Source organism: Nicotiana tomentosiformis, chromosome 10 (assembly GCF_000390325.3).
Source record: "Nicotiana tomentosiformis chromosome 10, ASM39032v3, whole genome shotgun sequence".
Taxonomy (NCBI): domain Eukaryota; kingdom Viridiplantae; phylum Streptophyta; class Magnoliopsida; order Solanales; family Solanaceae; genus Nicotiana; species Nicotiana tomentosiformis.
The window spans coordinates 70,037,551-70,063,815 of NC_090821.1; the positions used below are offsets into that span (position 1 = coordinate 70,037,551).

Genomic DNA, 26,265 nt, shown 5'->3' on the forward strand with positions numbered 1-26,265 from the left:
AATTTTTAAGGCACAAAAGAAATTATTTATAGTAGTATTTATTGCATTTCACTCCAGTCATGATCGAAAATTCTCTTGGTTTATTGCAGTTTAGCCAGGAATGGAGTCTACGTACACCTAATTATATACTACTATCTATTTACAGTAAATTGTGATAAACAAGTATCACACTAAGAATTTTCTAAGTACTGGCATTTACAATGTTGACAACGAAAAAGAAGGAATTTTAAGCAAAGTATATATGACGAGTTAGTAAAAATCAAGTTTGGACAAAAAAATATTAATTTTTTTTTGTCTTGTTGTCTAAAAAATGTTATTTTTATCACCCTAAAAGAGAAAATAATTTAAGTTGCTCAATTATATAAAGAATCAAATTCGAGATTTCTAAGCTTGTTTCGTATGACATGTAGAAATAACCTGATTTATAACTGATAATTACAAATTAACCATCGTTTCAAAAGTAATAAAAATTTAGCCATTTTTTCATGTAAAAATAAAATCTGAACAAAAACACACTTAAAATACGAAAAAGTTCCAGCATAATATGCAAAAGTTTGAATTTTTTACATATGAAATTCCAGCATATTGTGTTGGAATTTCATAATCTGCTGGAGTAACATAATATACTGGAAGTTTATATGCATGAGCTCCATAATCCAGCATATTATGCTGGAACTTTTCGTGTTTCAGATAAGATATTGTTGTCCAGATTTTATCTCCGCATAAAATAGTGGCTATTTTTCAATGACTTTATAATGCGAGCTATTATTCAATTACCAGTCAGAAAATTAGCTACCACATACTATTTTTACTACATATTATGTACAACTATTAAAAAGAGCAAACGACTATCTATGAAAATGCAACATATTATTGATTTCTTAGGCTTTCAGCTTTCCTTAATTATACTAATTTTTGGTCTAGTATTTCTAACTATATGGATTTATTTAAGGTCTCGTGAGGATTCCTTGATACAAAATTATGCGTTACTGATATCAATTTAGTTACAAAAACTAATAAGACAAGAGAGATGTATTTAGTTGGTAAAATACATCGGCAATCATAATTTGTGGTTGAAGGTTAGTAAGTGAAAGTCAATTGTTGATTCTATTGAGGACTGAAGTGGAGTTAAAAAGGAAAAAGATAATAACTCCACTTAGTTAAAAATAGATGTCGATGTAGTGGTAATAAAGAGTAGAGATTTCATGCACAAGGGTGTTGACCTAAAGATAATATTTGAGTTTAAAAAAAATACTAGATGACCTTTTCATGTCTTAGTTGGCGTTTGGACATAAGAATTGTAAAATTTTGAAAAAAAATAAATTTTTTTTTCTAAGTGAAAATGCTATTTAAAAATTAGAATTGTGTTTGGACATCAATATAATTTTGGGTTGTTTTTGAATTTTTGTAAGTGATCTGAGTGAAAATTTTGAAAAATAGCTTTTTGGAGTTTTTCAAATTTTTTAAAAAATTTCAAAATTCATTTTTAAGTGAAATTGAAAATTTTATGGCCAAACACTGATTTCGAAAAAAAGTGAAAATTTTTCGAAAAAAAGAAAAAAAAATTCATGGCCAAACGGGCTCTTAAGTATTTATAGATAGAGTTACTTAGTATTTACGCTAGTGAAAGATAGCAATCACTGGTATATGGAGAATATAAATTGGGTTTGTATGAACCTAAAATTATGGATACCGGACATAAAAATATATGAAAAAATTATTAAAATATTAATAAATCGTAATTTTTGACCTCATAATTTTAAAACTAATTAATTTAATGATAAAAATCTAAAGATTGAATCCATACTCCTTAAAATCAAAATATGTTATTCCGAACATAAAATAATACTACTAATATAGAGTAGAAAATTTTAGGCTTGTGAAAAAGCCAAAGCAACAAGTTTGATTATCATTAGCTGCAACGTTGCGCAACCTTACCTTTAAATTTTGTGCATTTTGATGTTGACGTTTTAAGAAGCAAGAAAAACTAATTTAATAATCATAACAAAAATGACTTTTATATGACACCATCTAAAACATCATATTCATATAAATACACATATAGTTTTCAACGTGTAAAAGGTTGTCGCTTTCACTGTTGGGGCACACTAGAAATTGGATTTATCTGACCCCACTTTCCGTGTTCACCCTTTGAGTCTGAACTTCCCAGGTTTACATAAATTTTCTTTTTTGTGGTTTTTGTATTTTAAAGATTGGTTCTTGCATTTGATCATGCCACTGCCATAAAAAAAAAAGGTAAAAGAAAAGAAATTCCCTTTTTTGGTTTATCTAATTGTTATCTTCACAATTGGATTTACTTCTATGGTTCTTGCTAATTTAGATTTTTGGTTAGAAAGATTGAATTTTTATGTGTGAATTTACATTGGAAATATTTTTTTTATCTGTCTTTTCTTGATTTGGGTATTTGGGTTTTTGTAGTTTTCTATGAGGTGATCTTGGTATTTATTGATTCTACATTTGGTGATCTGGGTTTTTTCTTTTTTTGCTATAAGGGTTGTAAGTAATCTCAGTTTCTTGATTTGGTAAGTTTGTTCAAGATTGGGATTTTGATTCTGATAATAATTTGGTAATGTATCTTGAGCTGAGGGTCTTCTCGAAACAGCCTCTCTACCTCCACAAGGTAGGGTAAGGTCTGCGTACACACTATCCTCCCGACCACACACTGTAGGAATACACTGGGTATGTTGTTGTAGTATAAGAATTCGCTAATCTATGTATCTGATGAATTAGGTAAAGGTCAATATGAATTCTGATTGAATTTGTTTAAAGATCGAGTCTTTTTTGTTGTTTTTTGGCAGCCCACATGTTTAATGAGTTGAATTTCGTGAAAGTTTGAATCTTTTGTTGGTTTTTGTTCTGAAATTCCTAGGTGTTTTGCTTGGAACTGGAGTGGATTGCTTTATCTCTCTTGGGAGTGAATAGGTTTACAAATTTGTATCTTCTAGGATACCAATTTTAACATAGGAAAGACCAATTTATTGCATATTTGGATAACTTTTTGGGGAAAAATCAGTTAGAGCAAGTCTGAACTTCGAGTAGAATTCTTGGAATAGTGGTAATTTTCATTGATGTTTGGAGAGTTTGATAGTATCTAAGAGATGGTGTAAATTTAGCTAGTTTTGGTGGTGGTGGGATGTCAATTGTTTCTCCACCTCCAACTTCTGCACCATTTCCTGTTCCGCCAATTGTCTTAACTCCACCTCCTCAGCTTTCTTCTCCGGCCCCTGCATCTCAGCCTGATGCAACAGCACCACCCGTGTCTTCGATTCCTCCAACCTTGCCTCCTCAATCTGCTCCTCCGACAAATGCAACGTCTCCTTCCCCGGCCTCACCACCTCTACCGCAATCCCCTCCTAATGTGACATCGCCTCCTCCGATGGCTTCTCCACCAACAGCTTCCGCTCCTCCAACAAATGATACAACTCCGACTTTTAGTCCTCCCCCTTTACCTTCCTCGCCTCCACCTAAACCTTCTCCTCCGCCTGCTAGTTCACCGCCACCTCAATCTTCTCCTCCGCCTACTAGTTCACCACCACCGGTGTCTCCTCCGCCTACTAGTTCTCCTCCTCCATCCAGCCCACCAGTTAGTTCCTCACCACCTCCGAAAGTTGAGCCTCCACCTACCTCACCTCCTCCAGAACCAACTCCTCCAACAAATTCACCTCCACCGCCTCCAAAAGCTGATCCTCCTCCACCTATCTCACCTCCACCACAACCAGCCACTCCTCCAAGTTCATCTCCACCACCACCAAAAGTTGATCCGCCACCTACATCTTCTCCGCCACCTCCACAGAATCCGGATCCTACTCCACCACCACAATCTCCTGAATCTCCGGAAGGTTCATCCCCTCCGCCACCTTCGCCCGTGAATCCACCTCCATCACCAGTTTCTCCACCACCACAAGGTTCACCTCCTGCCCCAGCCTCTGACCCTCCTAAAATTTCACCCCCTTCACCACCCCCACCTGCGAATTCACCTCCATCGCCAGCATTTACGCCACCACGAAGTTCACCTCCTACACCGTCCTTGGAACCTCCTAAAACTCCACCTCCTTCACCACCAGTTCCTTCAGATGGCACCACTACCAATAGGTCAAGTAATAATGCAGCGGATAGCTCAAACAGTCCGAGTAGTAGCGGCATAGGGACTGGAGGTACAGTTGCCATTGGCGTTGTTCTTGCTGTTTTATTGCTTAGTATTATTGGAGCAGTGGGTTGGTGCATGTGGAAGCGAAAGAAAAAGGCTTTTCTCCTCAATGGCGAGAATGTCATGCCAACCTCTGTTGGCTCCACCCCACAATCTGGTAATTTTTCACTAGCTAGTATATCATTCATTAGCACGTCAATAAATGTTTCAGATGCTCTCAAGCAACATCAATGTAATATTTGTGGTTCAAAAATATAAATTACAATCTGAGAAGAGTGCAAATTATGTGCAGAGTCTGTCTTATTGAAGATACAAGAATCAACACCTGGGACTGGAAACGGAACTGCCTCCAATTTCCTAATTTCTCCTGCAGGATCTGGTGGATTGGGAAATTCAAAGATATGGTTTTCCTATGAAGAACTAGTTAAGGCTACTAATGACTTCTCGGCTGAGAATTTGTTGGGGGCGGGCGGATTTGGTTCTGTATACAAAGGATATCTAGAAGATGGGAGGGATGTAGCAGTAAAGCAACTAGATATTGGTGGGCGCCAGGGAGACCGGGAGTTCAGAGCTGAAGTTGAAATCATCAGTAGAGTACACCATCGCCATTTGGTTTCCCTTGTAGGTTATTGCATTTCTGAGAGTAGAAGGCTCCTTGTTTATGACTATGTCCCAAATAACACCCTTTACTTTCATCTTCATGGTAAATACAAATCTTTTATTTTTCTTTCAAAATTTACTTTTGACATTTGGTCACTAAAACTAGATGTGGATACATGAAATTTACAGCGGCTGGAAGGCCTGTTATGGATTGGACAACACGTGTTAAGATTGCTGTTGGTGCAGCTCGTGGAATAGCTTATCTGCATGAAGATTGTAACTTTCTCTCTTCCTTTATTCTTATAGTTATGGTTGATTATATTCTCTTTGTTTATTCTATTGGTCTGATCTGTAATACACAACCCCTTTGTTCTTGTTGCCTGTAATATTTACGCGGTGCACTTATTCTATTTATCATTGTTTAACCTTTTTTTTTTTTTTTTTGCATTCTTTAACTATGGATTTCATTATTATCACTCTTCTTTTGTGTTGTTCATTTCTCTTGGTGATAACAGGCAATCCTCGAATTATCCACAGAGACATTAAATCATCAAACATTCTTTTGGATAGTAACTTCGAGGCTCGGGTATGTCAACATCCTCAAACTCCATTATTCACATTCTTTCACTCGTAAACTGCCTTACAATTCTTTTTTTTTTCCCACAGGTTTCTGATTTTGGTTTAGCAAAATTAGCTCAGGATGCAAACACTCATGTTACAACACGTGTTGTTGGAACATTTGGGTATGTTCCTGCACCAAAATTAACACTAATTGGAAAATAGGAAATAATGCACTACATTCCTTCTTTCTATGTGTCTATTCTAATTCCTTGGATCCTTTCAGCTACATGGCTCCTGAATATGCATCAAGCGGCAAGCTGACTGAAAAATCTGACATATATTCTTTTGGGGTTGTGCTTCTGGAGCTAATTACTGGACGGAAGCCTGTTGATACATCTCAGCCTTTAGGGGAGGAGAGTCTAGTTGAGTGGGTATGTTTGTAGCCAAACCAATCTCTTCTTTCTCTTAGTCCAAAGTCGCATGAGGTCTCTTTCATCAGCCTCTCTCCATGTTATGTGAGAATTATGTCTTGATTTTTTGTCGTAGTTACAAGTTAACATATCTGCATGCGCAGAGTACAAGTACTGTTTTTGTCCATTTCACTAGGATAACCTCTACATTTCATATTAAAACGGATATGCTGATTCACCCTGTCATTTTCCACACTGTACGAAAACTTGGTGGATGATGTTTGAAGAAATCGCCATTGGTACTACACTGCTTGTATGCAGCAATTGTCTAGTCGCACCTCTTCGAAAATATTTTCTCTTTTAGGTTTCTTTGTTCTAGCACATTAGCCAGCCAATGTTCTGAGTAGCATGAGGTTTCTATGCTAGAAGTTCCTTTTAACGAAATTCAGACCTCTATCCTGGAAACATAGGGTGGAGAAACTATCAAAATATTTGCCTCTGGAAAGTATGTGTGTCCTTTTAAACTTTAGGGAATAGAGTGTTGCAACAGAACTTGTTACTGTATAGTTGCCTACTTAAACTTAAACAAAATTGCTGAAAAGCTTAATTTTTAAAACAATGACCAAATACAAATTGCTGAGAGTGCTGCTCTTCTTGTTCATGAAAAATAGTACTTTTTAATATCCTTTAGTGATATATAGAAGGCAAGAAAAGGGTGGAGACAGATTTGATGTTATAAGATATTAAGGTGCTCTGACTCTATTCCAACTTATTTGCAGCTTACTTGACTAAGTGGTTGAGATGAAATCTTAAGTCGGTTGTGTACTAATTACACAGATTTGGTGCTTCATTTTTGGAGTGTTTCGGTATTGTACGGGTACATTTGAGTCCATATAATTTTCCGTTTCTTATACCTGACATGTTACCTAGAACTTTTTAATACGGCCATGCCCAGACCAGCCTGCACACACACTAGACTACTCCATTATTACCCGCATTAAAGTGTTACAGTTATTGTAAATCCATTTAATAATGTGTTATTCTAAAATACTTTGAATTGGTGAATTTCAAAACTTTGAATGATAAACTTTATAGCTAAGCATAAGAGGTTAGCTAACTTTTGCTTAATACGTGCTTTTAGTTATGTTTTCCTATCAATTCGGTGTTGATGACATTTAAGAAATGCATAGTCTGTATATTTTGACAAGAGTGGGTTGCTCTAGTGGTAAGCACCCTCCACTTCCAACCAAGAAGTTGTGAGTTCGAGTCACCCCAAGATCAAGGTGGGTAGTTCTTGGAGGGAGGAAGCCGAGGGTCTATCGGAAACAGCCTCTCTACCCCAGGGTAGGGGTAAGATCTGCGTACACACTACCCTCCCCAGACCCCACTAGTGGGATTATATTGGGTTGTTGTTGTTGTTGTTGTTGTTGTTGTTGTTGTTATAGTCTGCATATTTTCTTGGATATTACTCTGAGCAGAAGGCTTCCACTAAAAATGACACTTATTTCCGTTTGGTTTCATTTTTAGTCAGTAGCCTAATTTACAGCTGTATTTCCTAACTAAGTATGGCAGTCATTCTTCTATGTAGGAAGTTTCTGAAAAGACTAATTCTTTCAGTTAGAACTGAATTCTGGTACTAATCACAGGACCTAACTTCGAATCAGCCTAACATTGTTTTTGCTGTCGTATCAATGTAAAACTTTGTGAGTCATGCTGCAATTTGATCTTCTTTTCTTTTCCAGGCTCGGCCTTTGTTTAATCATGCACTCGACAAAGGGGAATTTGATCAGTTGGCAGATCCACGCCTAGAGAATAATTATGTTGCAACCGAGATGTTTCAACTGATTGAAGCAGCTGCAGCTTGTGTGCGCCACTCGGCTGTTAAGAGACCAGGAATGGGACAGGTAACCGATTCTTGATTTCACTAAAATCCTACACCTGAAACACCGTTAAGACTTGTCATGAAGAGGAATTTACGTTCCAATCGTTCTTATTCTTTGCAGATCGTGAGAGCTTTTGATAGTTTGAATATTTCTGATCTGTCAAATGGGATGAAAGTTGGTGAAAGTACGATATATAACACTGCAGAACAATCTGCAGAAATAAGATTGTTTCGAAGGATGGCATTTGGTAGTCCAGATTTTAGTTCTGATTTTTTCAGTCAAGGTACACACCATAGTGGAGAATCGGCTGAAGATAGGGTATAGTTACTATAGCACACAACCAAAAGGCCTTGCTAAAGCAAGTGTATGTATCTGTTTATAGATCAAAATCGCCTACGTTGAGAGGTATACCATTGCCCCTTCGAGGTTTACTTAGTCGTTGGTTAGGTTTTGTAAGTAGATTCATTTTTTTGTTGACTTACATTTAGGCCCTGCTATTTTGGTAGCAATTTTTCCTGTAAGTAACTGGAATTTTTTTGTCTTCTCCAATATTTGTTCTTTCAAAAGGTTTATTCAATGTATTTGTTCCTCTCAAAATGGTGGAAATGTTAATTTTGATGAGACTTACATGTCTTGAGATTAAAAGCTTTACCACCCCCTTCTCCCCCGGTTTCCGCGAATAAAAAAAATGGAAAAATAGAAAAGCAGGGAAAAAACAGAAAGAGAGAGATAAGAAAATCAATATCTTTTATCTTTACTGTATTAAAAAGCACGAAAACCCTTAGCGAAATATTGTTCATTCTTTTTACTCTTTAAAATATGTAGGTAATATTGGACAATATAATAATTTGAGTATCTTATTAATATTTAAGTATAATTATTTAACTAATTTCCCTACAATTTAGGAATAGTCATTTGTTGTTAATACAATTTTGCCTAAACGTTCACTACACTCTAGGAAAGTGTCTTTCTAATTCCATTTATATTTTGGAGTACTAAATTTCTCCATTCTCTTTCTTAGGTTTAGGTTTAGGAGACTTCTTTTTGTAGTTAATAAAATTTTGCCTATACTAGGAAAGTTTGTCGTTTAACTCCATTTATATTTTGGATTATTAAAATTTTAATAAGATTTTGCCTAATTCTCACTTGACAAAATAGTCATTTAGTAATTTTTTTTTTTGATATATAGGATTTTAAGATCAACTAAAATTTTAAATGTTAAAATTTTTCTTATTTAAACTGTATAGTAATTAGGCTCTAATATTTAGGCCATCAAAACCGGTTAGATTTTACTATTCAAAATAAGGTGTACTAATCAAACTATAGACAAAAACTAAGAAGCGACAATTCCAAACCACTATTGGTACGTTTTTCTATTTTTAATGTCCTCTCTCAATTTATGTCTACAACTATGTGCATATTAATTCTTCTTCTTCTTCTTCTATATCCTTCCGCACAATAGCCAAAAAGTATTTATGAGAAAAAAAAATAAGGATTTGTTGTTCTAGAAATTTAACCTTCCAAACAAAATTCATACATATCGGAGATGTGTTTAAAACTTTCTAAAAGATATTATCCGTGTCAAACACTATAAACTTTTTGATAGGCGAATTTAATTTGAATAGTATTTATTATGTATTTCTAATAAAATTGAAAATTATTTGAAAAATATTGTAATTATTCTTGGATGATTTGTTGTGTATACTTGTTTTATTTTTTGGTAATTATAGATATTTTATTACCAAGTAAATATTATATACAAAAAAAAAAAAAATTGACAGAGAGCTGAACATTCCCCCAGACTCATGTAAAGTAAAACTCCTATAACTCCAAAAATAACTAGACAACAACAAACAATTATAAAGAACAATCACAACTCAGAATTCCTATGTAATAAGCAATATTCATCTAATATATAACCGTAATGTGCTAATAAGTAGCAAACTCCTTATATAACATATTTTGAAATATTTTGACAATTATAAAATAGAAGTTAAGTAAGGAATTTATAATTATTTTTCTAAATTTCTTATGAAATATAACTTTAATTGTATAATTAGCAATTTAAAAATACATGTGCTTTATTAAATCGTTAGAGTTATTATCTCAAATGCAAATAGTAGATGTGCAATTATTTTATCTAAGTCACTGCTAAAATAATAAAAATCTCTACTCAACATTTTCAATTTCTTAAATCCAAATATATAAATTCACAATAGAAATGAAAAACTAAAATACTCAAGTTTCTTATTTAACAAATTATTTTGTTTTTCTTACAAAAGTATTTTAGAGATTATAAACCATTAAAATATTTTTAATCAAATGTGACTTACCTTAAATAAAATGAGAATTGTCTATAGACACATATGGAAGTTAAACATCAACCGAAAATTGATGAAAAAAAGAATTTTAATTCTGATTTTTAACATGTATTCCATATTTTGACTCCTTCTAAAATAATATTAACATACATATCCTTTCGAAGTCATCAACAGTAAGCAATTCAATTTTTGTCATTCAACTTCCGGATACATTGGGACGCAAAATCTGGATGCATGCTTATAAGCTTGGACAGAGAAAAAGCTCACTCCAAAACGAAAAAAGAGTAAATTAATCTAAATATACTTTCTGGATTCTACTTTTGCAATAATTATTTATATTAATTAGGTAAAATTTTAGTTGAGTATATCGATAGAGATGATTAGGAACATCTACATAGTTTTTTCCTTTATTGAGTTAGCTAAATGTGATCAACAATCACTAATTTTAAGAACTTATATTTTATTGTTTAACTTTTTAGTAATACTTAACTCAAACACAATTTTTAATACGGAAAAAGGTCCAAATATGCCCTTATACTATACGAAATTGAGCACATTTGCCATTCGTTAATACTTTAGCTCAAATATGCCCTTACCGTCACATAATTGGTCCATATATGCTCTTAGAGTTACACAGTTGGCCCATATATGTCATTTTCGAAACGGAATCCACCCAAACTAATTAACTCTTTCGTTTATTGTATTAAAGTGTATTACAAACACTATTTCTTTTTTATTAGTACTTTTTTTCTTTATCTTTCTCTTTTCTTTCTTCTTTTTTATTTTCTTCTCTCTTTTTTTTCCTTTTTCTTTCTCCCTTATCCGATTTCCTCCATTACTGATGTCTTCTCCATTTTCATCACCAATTTCACTTGACAAAACTCATAAATTTTAATTACTAAGAAAATTCTTCCATAAGAATATTTTTATAGATCATATGTTTTTCAATTTTGTAATTTTTACTGAACATATATTTAGTTCTAAAAAATTTAACAAAGTAAGATTGAAATAATATTTATGTGACAAAAAATCCGAAAATCCAACAAAACTGAACAATCCAAACTGATATAATTGGTTTGGTTTGATTTTGATAAAAATCGAACCAACCCGTTCCATGTACACCCCTAATTTACATAGTTAATAAAAAAATAGAAAATGTCCAGCTGAAAAAAGACTAACAACTCAAATTTATAACACTACAACTTGAACTCTAGGTTTTTAATCATTAAATTATCTTTCTGGAAACAATTTAAATATTTTGGTCTTTTGAGTATTGTTAAAGGTTGAGATTTTTTTATATTATTTTAAAGTTTAAACCATAATTTTTGGAATAATTTAATTTCATTTATTTAGAGGGCCAGTGAAATTGGAACTTGATTACCTTATGGGAGAATTTTCTTAGTAATTAAAATTCATGAGTTTTGTCAAGTGAAATTGGTGACGAAAATGGAGAAGACATCAGTAATGGAGGAAACGGATAAGGGAGAAAGAAAAAGGAAAAAAAAAAAGAGAAGAAAAGAAAAGAGAAAGGTAAAGAAAAAAAAAGTACTAATACAAAGGAAATAGTATTTGTAACACACTTTAATACAACTAACGAAAGAGTTAATTAGTTTGGATGTATTCCGTTTCGAAAAGGGCATACATGGGCCAACTGTGTAACTCTAAGGGCATATATGGACCAACTATATGACGGTAAGGGCATATTTGAGCTAAAGTATTAACGAAAGGCAAATGTGCTCAATTTCCTATAGTACAAGGGCATATTTGGACATTTGCCCTTTTTAATATAATAACTATATGATCTTTTAAAATCTTATATTCATAGCAACACGTGTACCACGAGGCTAGTACTATATTAAAAGCATGAAAGTCATTAGCGAAATGTTGTTCGTCTTTTTTACCCTTTGAAACTAGAGTTCATATTAGACAAAATAGTCATTTAACTATTTCTCCTAATATTTAGGAATAGTCATCTAATTATTTTCCTAATATTTCGGAATAGTCATTTAATTATTTTTCTAATATTTAAGACTTAGAAATTAATTAAATTTTGTATTAACATAACAATTTTAACCGATTAATTCTAGATATTTGAGGTAAAGTTTCGAGCCTTTCAATTTTCAGGACTCTTCAAATTACTAAAAAGTTAGAAACTAATGTTAGTGTTTCAATTCACGGATAATTTACTTATTCAATAAAAGGTCCATTTGTTTGTATGTATATTCTGAAGAAAGTCATAAGAATGATATCGGAATTTATATTTTTTGTTTTAATTTTAGGTGAAAGTTTATGGTTTCGTGTGGATTTATGATTTCTTTTGTTCGGTGCATCGTGTAAATCTTCTTATTTTTCATCCTTTTTGTTCTGTTTGAAACGATACCTTTAGTTAGTAAGTGGGTCTTTAATCTTTTTTGTTCAATCTTTGCGTTCAGTGTGTTGTTACTAAAATAAATTAAATTTGCAAAATAGAAAATAGTTTTTGGATAAAATTTCTTTTTAAAAAATTTCCAATGCTTCTTCCTTCTCAAAGGAAAAAATTGTCATCTTCCTATGGCAGGAATTTCTATTAATCTATTTAAAGGCTGAAAGTTGATATACCTCCATGAATTTTTATTTCTCACAATCTCTGTTTGAGTTGAATGAAATGCATCATTTTGTTTTTTGAGTTTTTCTTTCTCGTTCGAAAAGAACAAACAAGAATTAGACTTCAATTGGATTTAGACCTGGACAACGTAAAGATATTAGAATTCAATGTGATTTAAATAAACTTGAAAGATAGAAATTTTACATTGAATAAAACTATCATTTAATTGCAAATAATATATATTTTAATCGTTTTGCTTAAGTATGCAATCACATGCATAAATTGATTGAAGTATATATATATATTGATGAGTAAAGCTAGTAAAATTGTCTCTTATATCAGATATGGTATCAAAAAGTATCATTTCTAAATTAAAACAAGGGTGACAAACTGAATGCCAAAAAACCACCACCACCAAACATTATCAAATAAATATCATTTTTATAAATGATCACATTTATTTTTTAAAAACAATTCTGTATTTTTTTAACGGAAAATGTCCAAATATGCTCTTATACTATATGAAATTGAGCACATTTGCCCTTCGTTAATACTTTAGCTCAAATATGCCCTTACCGTCACATAGTTGGTCCATATATGCCCTTAGAGTTACACAGTTGGCTCATATATGCCCTTTTCGAACCGGAATCCACCCAAACTAATTAGCTCTTTCGTTAATTGTATTAAAGTGTATTACAAACACCATTTCCTTTTTATTAGTACTTTTTTCTTTACCTATCTCTTTTCTTTCTTCTTTTTTCTTTTCTTCTCTTTTTTTGTTTTTTCCTTTTTCTTTCTCCCTTATCCAATTTCCTCCATTACTGATGTCTTCTCCATTTTCGTCACCAACTTCACTTGACAAAACTCATGAATTCCAATTACTAAGAAACTTCTCGCATAAGAATATTTTAATAGATCATATGTTTGTCAATTTTTAATTTTTACTGAACATATATTTAGTTCTAAAAAAATTAACAAAGCAAGATTGAAATAATATTTATGTAACACAAAACCCGAAAAATCCAACAAAATCGAACAATCCAAACCAATATAATTGGATCAAAATCAAACCAACCCGTTTCATATACACCCCTAATTTATATAGTTAATAAAAAAAAAAAGAAAATGTCTAGATGAAAAAAAATAAAAAAAGACTAACAACTCAAATTTATAACACTACAACTTGAACTTTAGGCTTTTAATCATTAAATTATCTTTCTAAAAATAATTTAAATATTTTGATCTTTTGAGTATTGTTAAAGGTTGAGATGTTTTTATTATTTTAAAGTTTAAACCATAATTTCTAGAACAATTTAATTTCGTTTATTTAGAGGGCTAGTGAAATTGGAACTTGATTACCTTATGGGAGAATTTTCTTAGTAATTGGAATTCATGAGTTTTGTCAAGTGAAATTGGTGACGAAAATGGAGAAGACATCAGTAATGGAGAAAATCGGATAAGGGAGAAAGAAAAAGAAAAAGAAAAAAACAAAAAAAGAGAAGAAAAGAAAAAAGAAGAAAGAAAAGAGATAGGTAAAGGAAAAAAAGTACTAATAAAAAGAAAATAGTGTTTGTAATACACTTTAATACAATTAACGAAAGAGCTAATTAGTTTGGGTGGATTCCGTTTCGAAAAGGGCATATATGGGCCAACTGTGTAACTTTAAGGGCATATATGGACCAACTATGTGACGGTAAGGGCATATTTGAGCTAAAGTATTAACGAAGGACAAATGTGCTCAATTTCGTATAGTACAAGGGCATATTTGGACATTTGCCCTTTTTTTTTAATACCACTATATCATGTGCTCAGTTGCGAATTCTATAAATAAGAAAAGGTCAAATACCAAGTTTTTACATTAAGAAAATAATTTAAAATAATAAAATCTAAGAGTTAATATCCTAAACCCCCCCCCCCTCCCCCCCCATGTTGTTGACCTGACATAACATGTGTAAATACTCGTTTGGGAGCGCGTGACAGCTGAAAAAAGGCTCATATGACAGAAAATAATGGCTAATTAGCCTAATCCTCTTTCACATTTATTTTGTAATAAATATTCTCCTTATTTCAGTTATATCCACCTTTCTTCCTCATTTTCACCATTCTTCCTTATTATTTTTACCTTGCTTCTTTTTTTTCACCTTCTCCTTCATTTTTTAACCCTTTTTGTTCAGTTCTCCGTACGGTTTCCTCTGGAAAAATTTCTTCCTCTCTTGTTTCCTCTGAAATGATTTATTCTCTTTCTTATTTTAGTCTTCTTTCGTGAAGAATACTAATTTAAATCTTCTTATTAAACTCAACTCCTTGTAGAGAATATAGTTGAATATCTTGAACCTTCTTTATGTAATCTGCAATTAGAAAATGTAATTGTTGGCCAAATATTTTTTTATTTGTGAAATTTTATTTTGTGTAATCATTTTATGTATTATAAGATTATTTTTAAGTAATGCAACCATATATGTATTTATTTATATTTTTATTGTGCTACAAAGTGAATATAAATAAGGACTTATTGAATTGGAGTTTAGCATAAAGCACAATCACAATTAAATAAAAAATCAACACAATACATTAAATATTATTTTGGGCAAAACTCTAAAATTAATCAATCATCTGAGAGTAATACATCATGAGTAAACTATATAAAAAACTTTTTACAAATCATAAGTTAATATAGTTAGACAGACGCACCTTTAAAAATCCAACATGAGATTTTAATATATAGGGGAATATAGTTCAAGGAGGTTTTGGAGACACCGGATAGTTTAAGTAGGTAACTGATAAAAAAATAATAGTTTAGGCGGATTTTAGGCTAAGTTAAATAGCCACGTGTAGTGCTACATGGCACATTTTTTAAATAATTAGGAGCGTGTACTACACGCACATCTAAGAATGCAATGAGGATTTTTTAATATGAACGGCAATATAGTTCAGGAGAGGTTTGGGGACACCAAATTATTTAAGTAAGTAACCTCACAAAAACATGATAGTTTAGGGGAATTTTTGGGAATTAACTGTAAAATCTAATGTTCACTTAGCGATGTCCATATACACTTAAGTTGAAAACAAGGGGTTGTTTGGTTGGAAACAAGTTATCTCAGATTATTTTAGAATTAGTTATTCTGGGTTTGTTATGATCTCACCCTCCTGTAGGAATAAAAAGTCACTACAATCCCCAGATAACTAATCCTGCGATTAATTATACCGCGGTTTTATACCAACCAAACATGGGGTAAACTCATCTCAAATTTAATTTTGGAATTATTATCCCTTATCCCTCGTACTAAACGAGTCCTAATGGATGATTGAGGACTTCTGTGGCAGTTTTTTTCTTTATTGAATTTGATATATAGGATCAATATTTCTCATATTTAGGAACTTATGCTTTTATTTATCATAACTCAAACATTAGCACCAAAAGATCATTTTTAATAAAACATTTGAATGATTTTTAATTTTTTTTCTCATTTAGATAGGTACAGGCGCAACGCGCGTATCCTAAAACTAGTAAGTATAAAAAAAGGCAACCCGGTGTATTAAACTCGCGTTATGTACGGGTCTGGAGAAGGGCCGGACTACGGGATTCAAAAGAAAGAGAAAAGGCCCTTTAAAGTTTGGTGATAAGTTTGCTAGTATTTCTTAGTTTTCATGAGAAGGTTTCTACTCCAATGATTAGCATTCACGTAAAGAAAATTGTAACTGGAAAGGTTTTCTTTTTGCTTTGCTTTGCTTAGTTTTACATCTATTGACACAAGGAATAGAACAAAAAGCAAGATTCAGAAAAGCTTATATCTTTCTTTTGAAGGTAAGTGCAAAAGTCAAAGACAAAGACCTCAATAATTAAGCCTGTTGAGTGAACCCTTCTTCTAGCTATCCATAAACAAACAAATAACTATGCTTCAATCCCAAGTAAGTTGTGCTCGGCGATATAAATTCTCACTGTCCATGTCGCTCCATTTAAATACATCTTAGTCAATTGTGCTTAGGTGAGCACGTCTCAATGTATTTTATAGCGGTGAGGATACATCGTAAATTGACTCATTTTATGTTGATTGTCAACCTACCGCAACCTGTCTCTTTTATCCGTACTTGAGACCGGCAACATGAGCAAATTCACACAGGCGAAGTTCTTCTCCTAGCTATCCATGAACATATGAAATACAAGTCAACTAGAATAGGACAGCTTATGCTTCCTTCCACATTTTGCTTTAAGCTATCAGTTCCATTTTTTAGCTTTGCAACCAATATTTTCTCATGCTTCAAACATCAATATACCCTTCTTAAAAGAGAAGCAACCTATTCCTTGACAACAAATGACTTCTATTCATAACCTTCTTCATTACCTTCTTCCTCTCCTTTCTCTGCTTCAATCTTGTACAGAAAATGGTAGACAAAAACATTATCGCGGCCGATTGCATTGTCATATGCTGCTGCTGCCAATGCTTAATCCTCCAAATCATCATCTTATTCTTGCTTAACCTCCCATGCAAACTGTTTAAGAAAACAAAAGAATGTATAAAGAAATTGAGAGATCGACGTCGGAACAAGAAAACTATGAAGATTGAGAATAGAAGATATGAAGATGAAATCTTGAAAAATCATGGGGGATCTTTGAGGGTTGAATTTCAAAGTTTGTGTTGTATTGAAGAAGTTGAAAAGGTTTTGGAAGAGTTTTCTCAAAATGGTGAATTTGCTTTTGGAAGTTTTTGGGGTGGGAAAGAAGAGGAGGTTTTAGAGACAAAGTGCATTTCAACATGTATAAGGAAACAAACAGTTGATTATGATGTTTTTCATACTCATTTGATACAAGTCTTTGGATCTTTCAACTTGCAATGACACTCTTACATGCTCTTTTACAATGCTTATTAAATAAAAATACATGTAATTATTTTTTTTAAAAGTAGTGTATATATAATAGACACACTCACTCCAAACTTACCTACTCTAAATTCAGAATTCGCCTCTTATACTCTCTCGGTATATTTGATGTGGTTTTTGAGTATATATAAGATGTTTAGTCGCGTCATTTTAGTCTAATATGGCTTCTTTAACCACAGGCGGATTTATAGTTTAGATTATGGGACACGTGAACCCATAGTCTCTTCTGTCAAACTAGGTATTTTATGTATGTATTTTCTAGAATTTGTCTAATATTATCTACCGGCGCTCATGCATCAAAAATGATGAATGGTGCATTTGGTTGAATATTGAGTTATTTATCCAAAGGAATAGGTATCGATTCCCAATTTTTACTTTTTTCTCCTTTCTGAAATGGTGCACCCATATTCTAGAAATTCTAGATCCGACTCTGTCTTAAACGTTAATATATTCGTTTGTTTGATCAAATTTTAGACAATGATGGGGATGATATTTGACTAGGGCTGGTTAGTATTTATTGTTGCAGAAAGATAAAATATGTGCCCAGACTTAAGAGTTCAAATGAAATGCTCATTCTTTATTGCTCAAAAAATGTACAGATGATAATAACTTGAAAGAGAATATTGGGTCTTATAACTTAAAAACAAATCCAATCCTTCTCCTTATTAAAAGTAGCTTATTTGCTATGCTGCTTCTAGTGCTCAACAACAACAATTTTACAAGGTATAGAATGAAAGAATTACATACTATATTACCAGTACAAAATTTACAAACTTGAGAGGCATCTTTGCCCATTTAAGACATGGTACAGTAGTACAGCGTTGCGTCAACTGGACCTCGACGATGTAGCCTCCATGTATGTAGTTGTGTACAGAACCAGCTCGGAAAACATGTACAATGAGCAAGTTCCCAACTTTTGAACAGTGGTTATCTGTGGCTACTGCTCCTTTCTTTCCTATCTTCCAAAGGATTCGTTCTCGCCAATGAACGAGCAGTGAAACCTACGGTTGTGGGCCTTATCGATCTCTGTCTCACCACATGGCAGTATTCTGGGTCATCGGACTTCCCCTCGTACCTTATCCATTGAATCATCCCGTGATACAATGGGAAGAACCGCGTCTGAATAGCATTGTATATAAAGTAGGGAAGTAGAGCAGAAATTGTCACCAATATTATGATGATCCAGTAGAATGGGGCTGGAGCTAAAGCTTCCACGAAGATTTTGTACGCGGTAGTGGAAAATGTTGTAGCCATGGTTCCATAAATCAGAAGGAAAATGTACCAGAGAGCAATTCCACCCCAGATTACAATGTGCTGGATTAAGGTAAAATAACTGATAGCGAGTGCCATTTGGCAATTGGCAACCCAAACAACACATGTGTACATGGTTGCTCCAACAACTGCATATCCAGCAACTTTACCATCTTTTTTATAAGCTTGAGGATCTAATGCTGTTATGCATAAGAAGAAGATTATCACCGCACTGCAAGCGCCATTGACCATCCAGCCAATTATACGACGCCATCTGAACAGTAGATTCTGAACACCTTCTTGATACAGTAAAGGGAACTGCGACATAATACCATAACAATAATTAGAAAACTAAGAAAAAGTACTTAATTCCATGTCATGTCCGAGAAGTGTTTTTGGCAAACACTAGTAATGAGGCCTTATGCATTAAGCAAATATGAATACTGCATCAAGTGTTAACATACCTTAAGACACAATCGGGCAGATACATCTTGATCGAAAACTCCCAAAGCAATCACCGGAAGTGATGTGAAGAAGACGTTGTAAGTAGAGAGAAACCAATCATTATATGCTGGTTGTCCAGAGAATGATGTATATGCCTCGTATAAGAACACAGTGATACCAAATACGATGTTTTTGTAGAAGAAGTAGCATATCTGCAGGGAAACAAATATAAAAAGCCAGTTACCAAACTGCTCCACAAAATATTTGCAAATATTTTCTTTGCGTTTTGAAACAGTTCCTCGGAAGGCAATAGATTTATTCTTTAAACACATTTTTATCTCATCCAAATAATGATGAGAGAACAAATTTTAAAGAGAAAATCAGAGGAGAGTAGATTACCATCGAAGAGATCCTTCTATAACACCAATGTCCATGCACTAAAAGCAAGCGCTCCAAAAATCGGAATTGAGCAATAGCAACATCACTTGACATAACAGCCTAATGAGTAAAACAAGAAAAAATTATGATAAGAACAATTAATTAGGGTGGGTAGAAGAAAAGAAGAAATTTGAAAATCATCAAAGTTGCTACAAAGGGGCAAGAGAAAGGTATAAGCTCTTGAACCTGCATTCCTTCAACGCCGCTGATTCCAATTCCAATATCAGCTTCTTGAAGCATTCCTACATCATTAGCCCCATCTCCAATTGCCAAAGTTATCTTTCCAGTCCCGAATTTGACTAGTCTTGTTACCTATATTTCCAAGGAATAGCCAGACTAAGCACTAGAATAGACTAGAAAGTGTAACTACAGATAAAATACAAGAGAGGATTGAGAGAGCCAAAGGACAGAAATGCAGAGTCTGGAGTGTGAAATTCAACTTACCAGTGCCTTCTGTTTTGGTGATGAACGGCAGCATATAACAGAGGCACATCTGATTGCAAGGTCCAAAAACATATTTTTTACGTCATCGTCTAGGGCATATGTAAGAGATTTCCCATCAATGATCAAAGCAAATGCCTCCGTGCTTGAAGCAGTAAGTAGAGCCTTCCCTTCAGTAATTTGTCGTAAAACATTTTCCTTTGAAGCCTGTAATAAAAATATATATCACACAACATCATGAATATGAAAAACTAAAATCTAAGAATCATTTCCATGTATTTAGTCATGTAGCTATAGCTACTACTTCAACAAGCAATGCAAAAAAAGTAGAGATGTATTTACCTTGGCAATTGCATTCTTTTCTCCAGTTTTCTCTATAGTTTTAATATCAGGGCTTTCCAGCGTTATGATAATTTGCTTCATTCCTTGTCTAAGCAAACTACATGCGTAACTGCAGAAGACGGTTTGGTCAGAATTGTTTGGACAAGCAAAGCTTGTATCAAATAAGAAATACAAAAACTCGCAATCCATTACTATACCCGATATTAATGGCTGTTTCCATCTTATCCCCAGTCAAAACCCAAATTTTTATGCCTGCTTGAGCCAGTTTGTCAATGCAATCCGGAACCTATAGCATGAATAGAAACAGAAAAGTCAATACACAACCAAATATGTCAATTATCAACCAATATAAATCAATCAACAATGTTCGGAAACAGTTATGTGGCTTCATAGAATTTACCCCTGGTTGAAGTTTGTCCTCCACAGCAGTAGCACCAAGAAGAATCAAGTCTTTTTCTATATTATCTGTTACTTCGTCAATGATTGTTTCACGGTCTTCACTGATTGAATTCTTGGCCTCTAGAAATTTTTCATTGAAAGTTTTGTATTCTTCTTCACTGAGTTTACGATAAGCCAGTATCAAGGTCCTCAAACCTGCATCGGCATACTCATTCACATGTTCCTTTGTTTCTTCTTCAAACTCTCTTCCATTTTTTCCAAGTCTTTCAAACATGATACTGCATTAAAACTAGGTCAGTAACTAAAATAAGAGTTTTAAGGAATTTATGGCGAATGCAAAGTTGCAACTTGACTAACCTGTCAGCACCTTTGGAGAGTAACAAGATCTTTCCATCCTCATCCTTTACTATGACGGACATCCTTTTTCTTGTACTATTAAACTCCAAAACGTTCAAAATCTTATATGACCTGTAAACAAAGATCTTTATGATTACTCTTAAGAAAAAAATTGGCTTATGTTCATACCACTGTATAAAATATCAGAAAAAAACATAATTAACATTCATTGTCTAAAGTGTTTCAGAGAGATTAAACATCATTTTGAAAATCACCAAGAAATGTCACCGGCACTAGGCTGCAAGATGCTATTCTTTCAGAAAACTAAAGATGCTGATAACATATATTGAAAAAACATGCTTTAAGTTAACTAACCTCTCAATTCTCTGTCCAGAAGCCAAATCCAATTCATGCACCGACACACTTGTTTGCGTCCTCTTATAGAATTCAAACCCAATTTCTCTAGCAGCAATGACAAAGGCTGCCTCATCTGGAGACTCGGCTTCATATGCAACCTTGCCTGTACCTTCATCTACTTCTGGTATGACTGTATGACAGACTGCTAATAAACGGAAGAACTTCTGTATTACATCTGAATGAGGCTCAAAAAGCCAATTCGCATTCATGATTCTCTCGTCTTCAAAATTGAAGCCTTTAACAGTGGACTTCCTAGGACTAACTGCACCATCCTCAACATGATCCTTACCTATTTTCAGCAGTGGAGATCCATTTCTTTTAGCCATGGCCCTTTCAACTTCTGTAATACCACGTCCATAAGCAGTTCCCGCTACAGAACACTTGACAAACTCCATTGAATTACAAGTCAGTGTGCCAGTTTTATCGGAAAGAATTGTGTCAACCTGGCCGAGTTCCTCAGTTAGATTTGAGGTGCGAGCATGTGCTGGTTTATCAGTTTCTTCATGGTACATGTTAATATCCTGATTAATGAAGATACTCTGAAGGACTTTAACAATTTCGATCGATACATACAAGGAGATCGGAATCAAGTAGCTATACAGCATTATAGCTGTCAGGAAATGGTAAACGGCAGCAGCAGGAGCTCTTCTCGGATCAAAGAAAATTTCTGATCTATCGGGTTGCAGGTACCACCTTTTATGTCCACCATCTAGATCCTCTTTAGTTACAATTCCAAAGTAGACTGATCCAACAAAAGAAATTGTGAACAAAACTGCAAATAAGAAGTAAATGATTCTATCCATTTTCCTCTCGATCTTGCTTCTTTTAGAAGGGGGATCTGTCGCATTCTGCATGACCTTAGTGTCGTGACCAGTAAAGATGACGGCCCCATATATGTATTCTGTGTTGCGCAATTTAGAGTCTCTGAGGAGTAATTGCTGGGGAGAAAGAGGATTCTGTTGTTCTTCGTATTCCATACTTCCAACGAAAGTATACAAATTAGCATTAGGATCTTCACATTTAACTAAAGCCTTAAAGTCTTTGAAGAGCGAATCTTCATGTAACGATGAAGTAACATCCAATGCCTGTTTAAGCTTCAAATTAGTTTCCCCATCTAAGTTCATGGTCTCAACATAGCAAATTGCATCATCATAACAAGATGAAAGCAAAAGAAGATCTGCCGGAAAGAATTGATCCTTCTCCACCTTAACTATATCACCGACTCTCAAATTTTTCCATTCAGAAAGATCAAAAACTCCATTTCCTTGGTGTACTTTAACCTTCCTATTATTCACCTCAATATCCTGAAAAGAAGAAAACGAGAAGACGAATGACAAACTGCGTGGTGCTGGACAGGGAAGCGGCAATAAGCAGAAGTATATTTATAAACTACCAATGTCTGTATATCAAAAGAGTCTCCACTACCAGAGAATCTGTATCATACATAACAAGTCCAGATAAAATGCCAGAGTATCAATTGAGAAATCATGAAACTGGTCCCAAAATGAAAAGAAAAATTTGAAAGTCAGTATCTAAGGGAATAATACTTTCACTGGAAAATGGTAACTTTACTATACTTGGGAGTCTCAAAAATTTACCATATACACAATCCTAAGAGATTTCATTAACTATCTTGTCTTCCACTTATAGTACAAAAAACAGAACTTTCACATCTCTGACAGTTGGATCCCAAGAATCCTAGATTATTCACACACATGGTCCAGTAACAAATTCATTATATCAGTCAAATCCTTATTAGGCAGAAACAAGCATCATCAAGAACAATTTTCAAACAACTATTATTAGCCAAAAAGCAAACTAAAAAAGGTTCGAACAAGTTGGGGCAGTGCTATATGAATCCTCACTTTTCAACTCATGTCATCATTATACTAACAAGAAGAACAGAATTTAACCCAAAAAAAAAAAAGAATCTTTTTTACCAGTAAGATCTGCTTTAATTTAAACTTTCCAAAACAAGAAAAAAAAAGTGAATACCTGTTGCTTTCTACGCCAGTCTTCAATACCCTCTTTAACCATAGTTGCACCAATAACAATTATCAAAGGAAGAATGGCACTGACAGCAGAGTAAGGAGCCAGTGGTGTAAAAGCCAAGATTCCAGTAACAAGAAAGTAGAAGTTAGCTACTCTTCTAAACTGCTCAAACAAAGACTTTGGCAAGAAAGTTGCTGCTGTATATTTTGTTGTGCTAACATAATTCCCTGCATAATCTCTAATCCCAGCCTCAAAACCACTTGGTTCATTACAAAATACTACTCTTGAAAATCCAGGTCCTCCAATTTGTGAATGATCATCACTTACAAATGATGCTTTCCCACATCTAAATGAGTAGATCTTGCTGAAATGTAGCTTTCTTCTCCTCCCAGTTCTCATTTCTTAACCAAATAAAAAAAAACTTATCTTTTTTCAGTAGAGAATCACAAAACTACCAAAAGGGTAATGCAGTTTTTCCAAGAAAGTGATAAAGATCACAACTTTATGACAAATTATGTTCCAAGATTTGAACTTTAGCTAAATCCTTCAAAACCCAAGAGAGAAAAGAAGAAATTAAACCAACCCAAATTCAAAGAATCATAAAATGAGAAGAAACTTGAGACCCAATATAGGCACAAGCTAGAAGAAATAGTAGGTAGTTAATTTGGAAGTCCTAAACCACAAGTTTTAGCTACAAAGTTGTAACCTTTGTACATAAAATGCAAATATGACTCAATATTCTTCAAGTTCAGCTTGAAATAAATAAAAGAATCAAAGTGAAATAATAAATGTTATGAAGAAGAGAGAGAGTATGACAGCTGATATATATATACATACATATTGTTATATACAAAAGAGAGAAGAATTGTTCAAATGTTTGATATTTCTTCCCCTTTGGCACAAAGCTTTGAACATTGACTTTGATTTAAGATTCTACACGCGCATATGGCTTCATTTTCTTCTCTCAAAGCTCAATTAGACATTAAACTATTCATTTAAACATAAAGAAATCAAAAACACAAAACCCCATTTGAAAAAAGAAAATAAAGGTAATTTCCCAGTAAAGTTTTCAAGAATTGTTTAAAACTCAAAAATTAAATAAAGGGAAGCTTTTTGACAGGAATATTTTCCATTTGTCTGTCTGTTGGATTTATCTTTGTCTGTGTTTTTGACATGTTGCTTTTGAGAAATTAAAGAGAAAAGAAACTACATTCATTTTTTATTCTGTAACAGTAATAATTATTTTTAAAAAATATTAAAAAGTACTGTAAAAAAGAGAGAGACAAGTTACCGTATCAAAAGGCCAAAAAATATGCCAACATGTTGCAGAGGCTGCAACGTGTTAATAAAGAGTCAAAACTTGGTTTAAAAATAACCTATTTTTAACTAATCTCTTAACATCAGCTCTTACGTAAGTCACATGCATAAATGATATTTAAAGTTTTTAACTGATAAATAAATAAAAAATAAAAAATAAAAAAATAATATATATACTGTACTTGTTAAAAGATTAAATGTTTCATTTTTATATAGGGGACTTAAATTTATAACCTTATTGAGATTGATTTTGTTGGAAGAAAGTCCGAAAAAAAAAGGAACTAATTGATGATAATAAATTGATTCATTATAAAGTCTTATTTCGTAGAAGCTTCTGTTTCAATAATTGATTATAATAAATTGAGCTATTAAAATCTCTTTTATATGGAATAATTTTTAAAATTTCTTGATTCACAAGAAAAAAATTATGGGAGAAAAATAAGGGGTATTGAATTTTATAGTAATATAAATCGGCGGCTTTAATTATTTTCCAACTAATTTAGGTGATGTACGGTCAAACATTCTAGAAACACCCGAGTCTTTGCAGCCAGTGCACTACTTGGCTTGATAGTAATGAGAAGTCATTCGGACAGTTCGGATTGGATATAAAAATTTTGATTTTAATTTTAAATTTTTGGATTGAAGAGATGACAATCCAAATCTAATTCATATAAGTTCAGATTGGATCGAATCTTTTAAGTTCAATCTCGGATTATTTGGTTAAAAATTTCCTTAAAATATTTTAAATTTTCGATTTTGAGCTTATAAGTTGAACTAGTATTATTAATTATTATTGACGATGAATAGACAACAGTCGTCCCCACATGGCCAAAAAAAGTGGCATATGATCAATTTGTTCAGATTTAGAAAGTTTATTTGTAGAAAATAAAATTAAAAAAATTCTTTTGTTTTCTCTTTTCTTAGTTGAAGGAGATCTGGATTTCAAGAACATGAAGGACAGGATCTATTAGAAATTAAATGTTGCACTATGAAAAATATTGACAGTACGTAGTTACCATTTGATTCTAATGCAAAAATTCTTCCATTCGGTAGGCGATTGTGTGTTTCGCTGAATTTTTTATTATTCATCTCCGCATTTACCTCAAATAACTCCTTATTCATATGTCATACAGTTTGCCTAAGGTACATAATCAAATAACGTAATATAATCTTAACATCATAAGACAATAAGAAAATATTCCCCAGTTGGCTTTCATAAAAATACAAAAAAATTAAATTCCTTAAGATCAAAAATTCAAAATTAATTTGGCTTTTGGTTATTAGTTGTCGAAAACTGCAATTTGGAAACTTCGTATTTTTTAAGAAACGGGAAAGAGGAATTTAAGAGTCATTAAAAATTATCATATGTCTCCATATTATTTAAGGAACAATTAATATATTTTCTGAGTTCTTTCTTGATTTGATCAGCCCATCTTAATAAACTGAATATAAAATGAAAATGACTAATTTTTTCTTGTATTTC

General features: G+C 33.1%; 3 protein-coding genes and 1 long non-coding RNA gene across 5 annotated transcripts; 3 read left to right on the forward strand and 1 right to left on the reverse strand.

Moving 5' to 3' along the window:
• Nucleotides 1-2,050: 2,050 nt before the first annotated feature.
• Nucleotides 2,051-8,219, forward strand: LOC104103311 (proline-rich receptor-like protein kinase PERK9). 2 transcript variants are annotated; one of them, XM_033658120.2, is made up of 9 exons: nt 2,051-2,170; nt 2,891-4,325; nt 4,461-4,871; nt 4,958-5,044; nt 5,284-5,354; nt 5,435-5,511; nt 5,613-5,760; nt 7,482-7,643; nt 7,743-8,219. In XM_033658120.2, the coding sequence occupies exons 2-9, from the start codon at nt 3,155-3,157 to the stop codon at nt 7,944-7,946; spliced, it is 2,331 nt and encodes a 776-aa protein (XP_033514011.1). In that variant the 5' UTR covers nt 2,051-2,170; nt 2,891-3,154; the 3' UTR covers nt 7,947-8,219. The 2 variants fall into 2 exon arrangements, with proteins under 2 accessions (XP_033514011.1, XP_009609534.1); XM_009611239.4 differs by having other exon boundaries at nt 2,122-2,256.
• Nucleotides 5,767-7,253, forward strand: LOC138900655 (uncharacterized). Its single transcript, XR_011411778.1, has 2 exons — nt 5,767-6,487; nt 6,519-7,253. It is a non-coding gene; the product is annotated as an uncharacterized lncRNA (long non-coding RNA).
• Nucleotides 8,220-16,452: 8,233 nt separating the features above from the next.
• LOC104100118 (uncharacterized) lies at nt 16,453-17,467 on the forward strand. The gene has a single exon (XM_009607284.4). The coding sequence runs from the start codon at nt 16,911-16,913 to the stop codon at nt 17,361-17,363; it is 453 nt and encodes a 150-aa protein (XP_009605579.1). The 5' UTR covers nt 16,453-16,910; the 3' UTR covers nt 17,364-17,467.
• Nucleotides 17,468-17,961: 494 nt separating this feature from the next.
• LOC104100117 (putative phospholipid-transporting ATPase 9) lies at nt 17,962-24,260 on the reverse strand. The gene is made up of 11 exons (XM_009607282.4): nt 23,469-24,260; nt 21,432-22,777; nt 21,078-21,188; nt 20,722-20,998; nt 20,519-20,607; nt 20,322-20,430; nt 19,983-20,186; nt 19,725-19,850; nt 19,500-19,598; nt 19,121-19,312; nt 17,962-18,974 (listed from the first exon to the last, which is right to left on the reverse strand). The coding sequence occupies exons 1-11, from the start codon at nt 23,862-23,864 to the stop codon at nt 18,333-18,335; spliced, it is 3,591 nt and encodes a 1,196-aa protein (XP_009605577.1). The 5' UTR covers nt 23,865-24,260; the 3' UTR covers nt 17,962-18,332.
• Nucleotides 24,261-26,265: the final 2,005 nt, after the last annotated feature.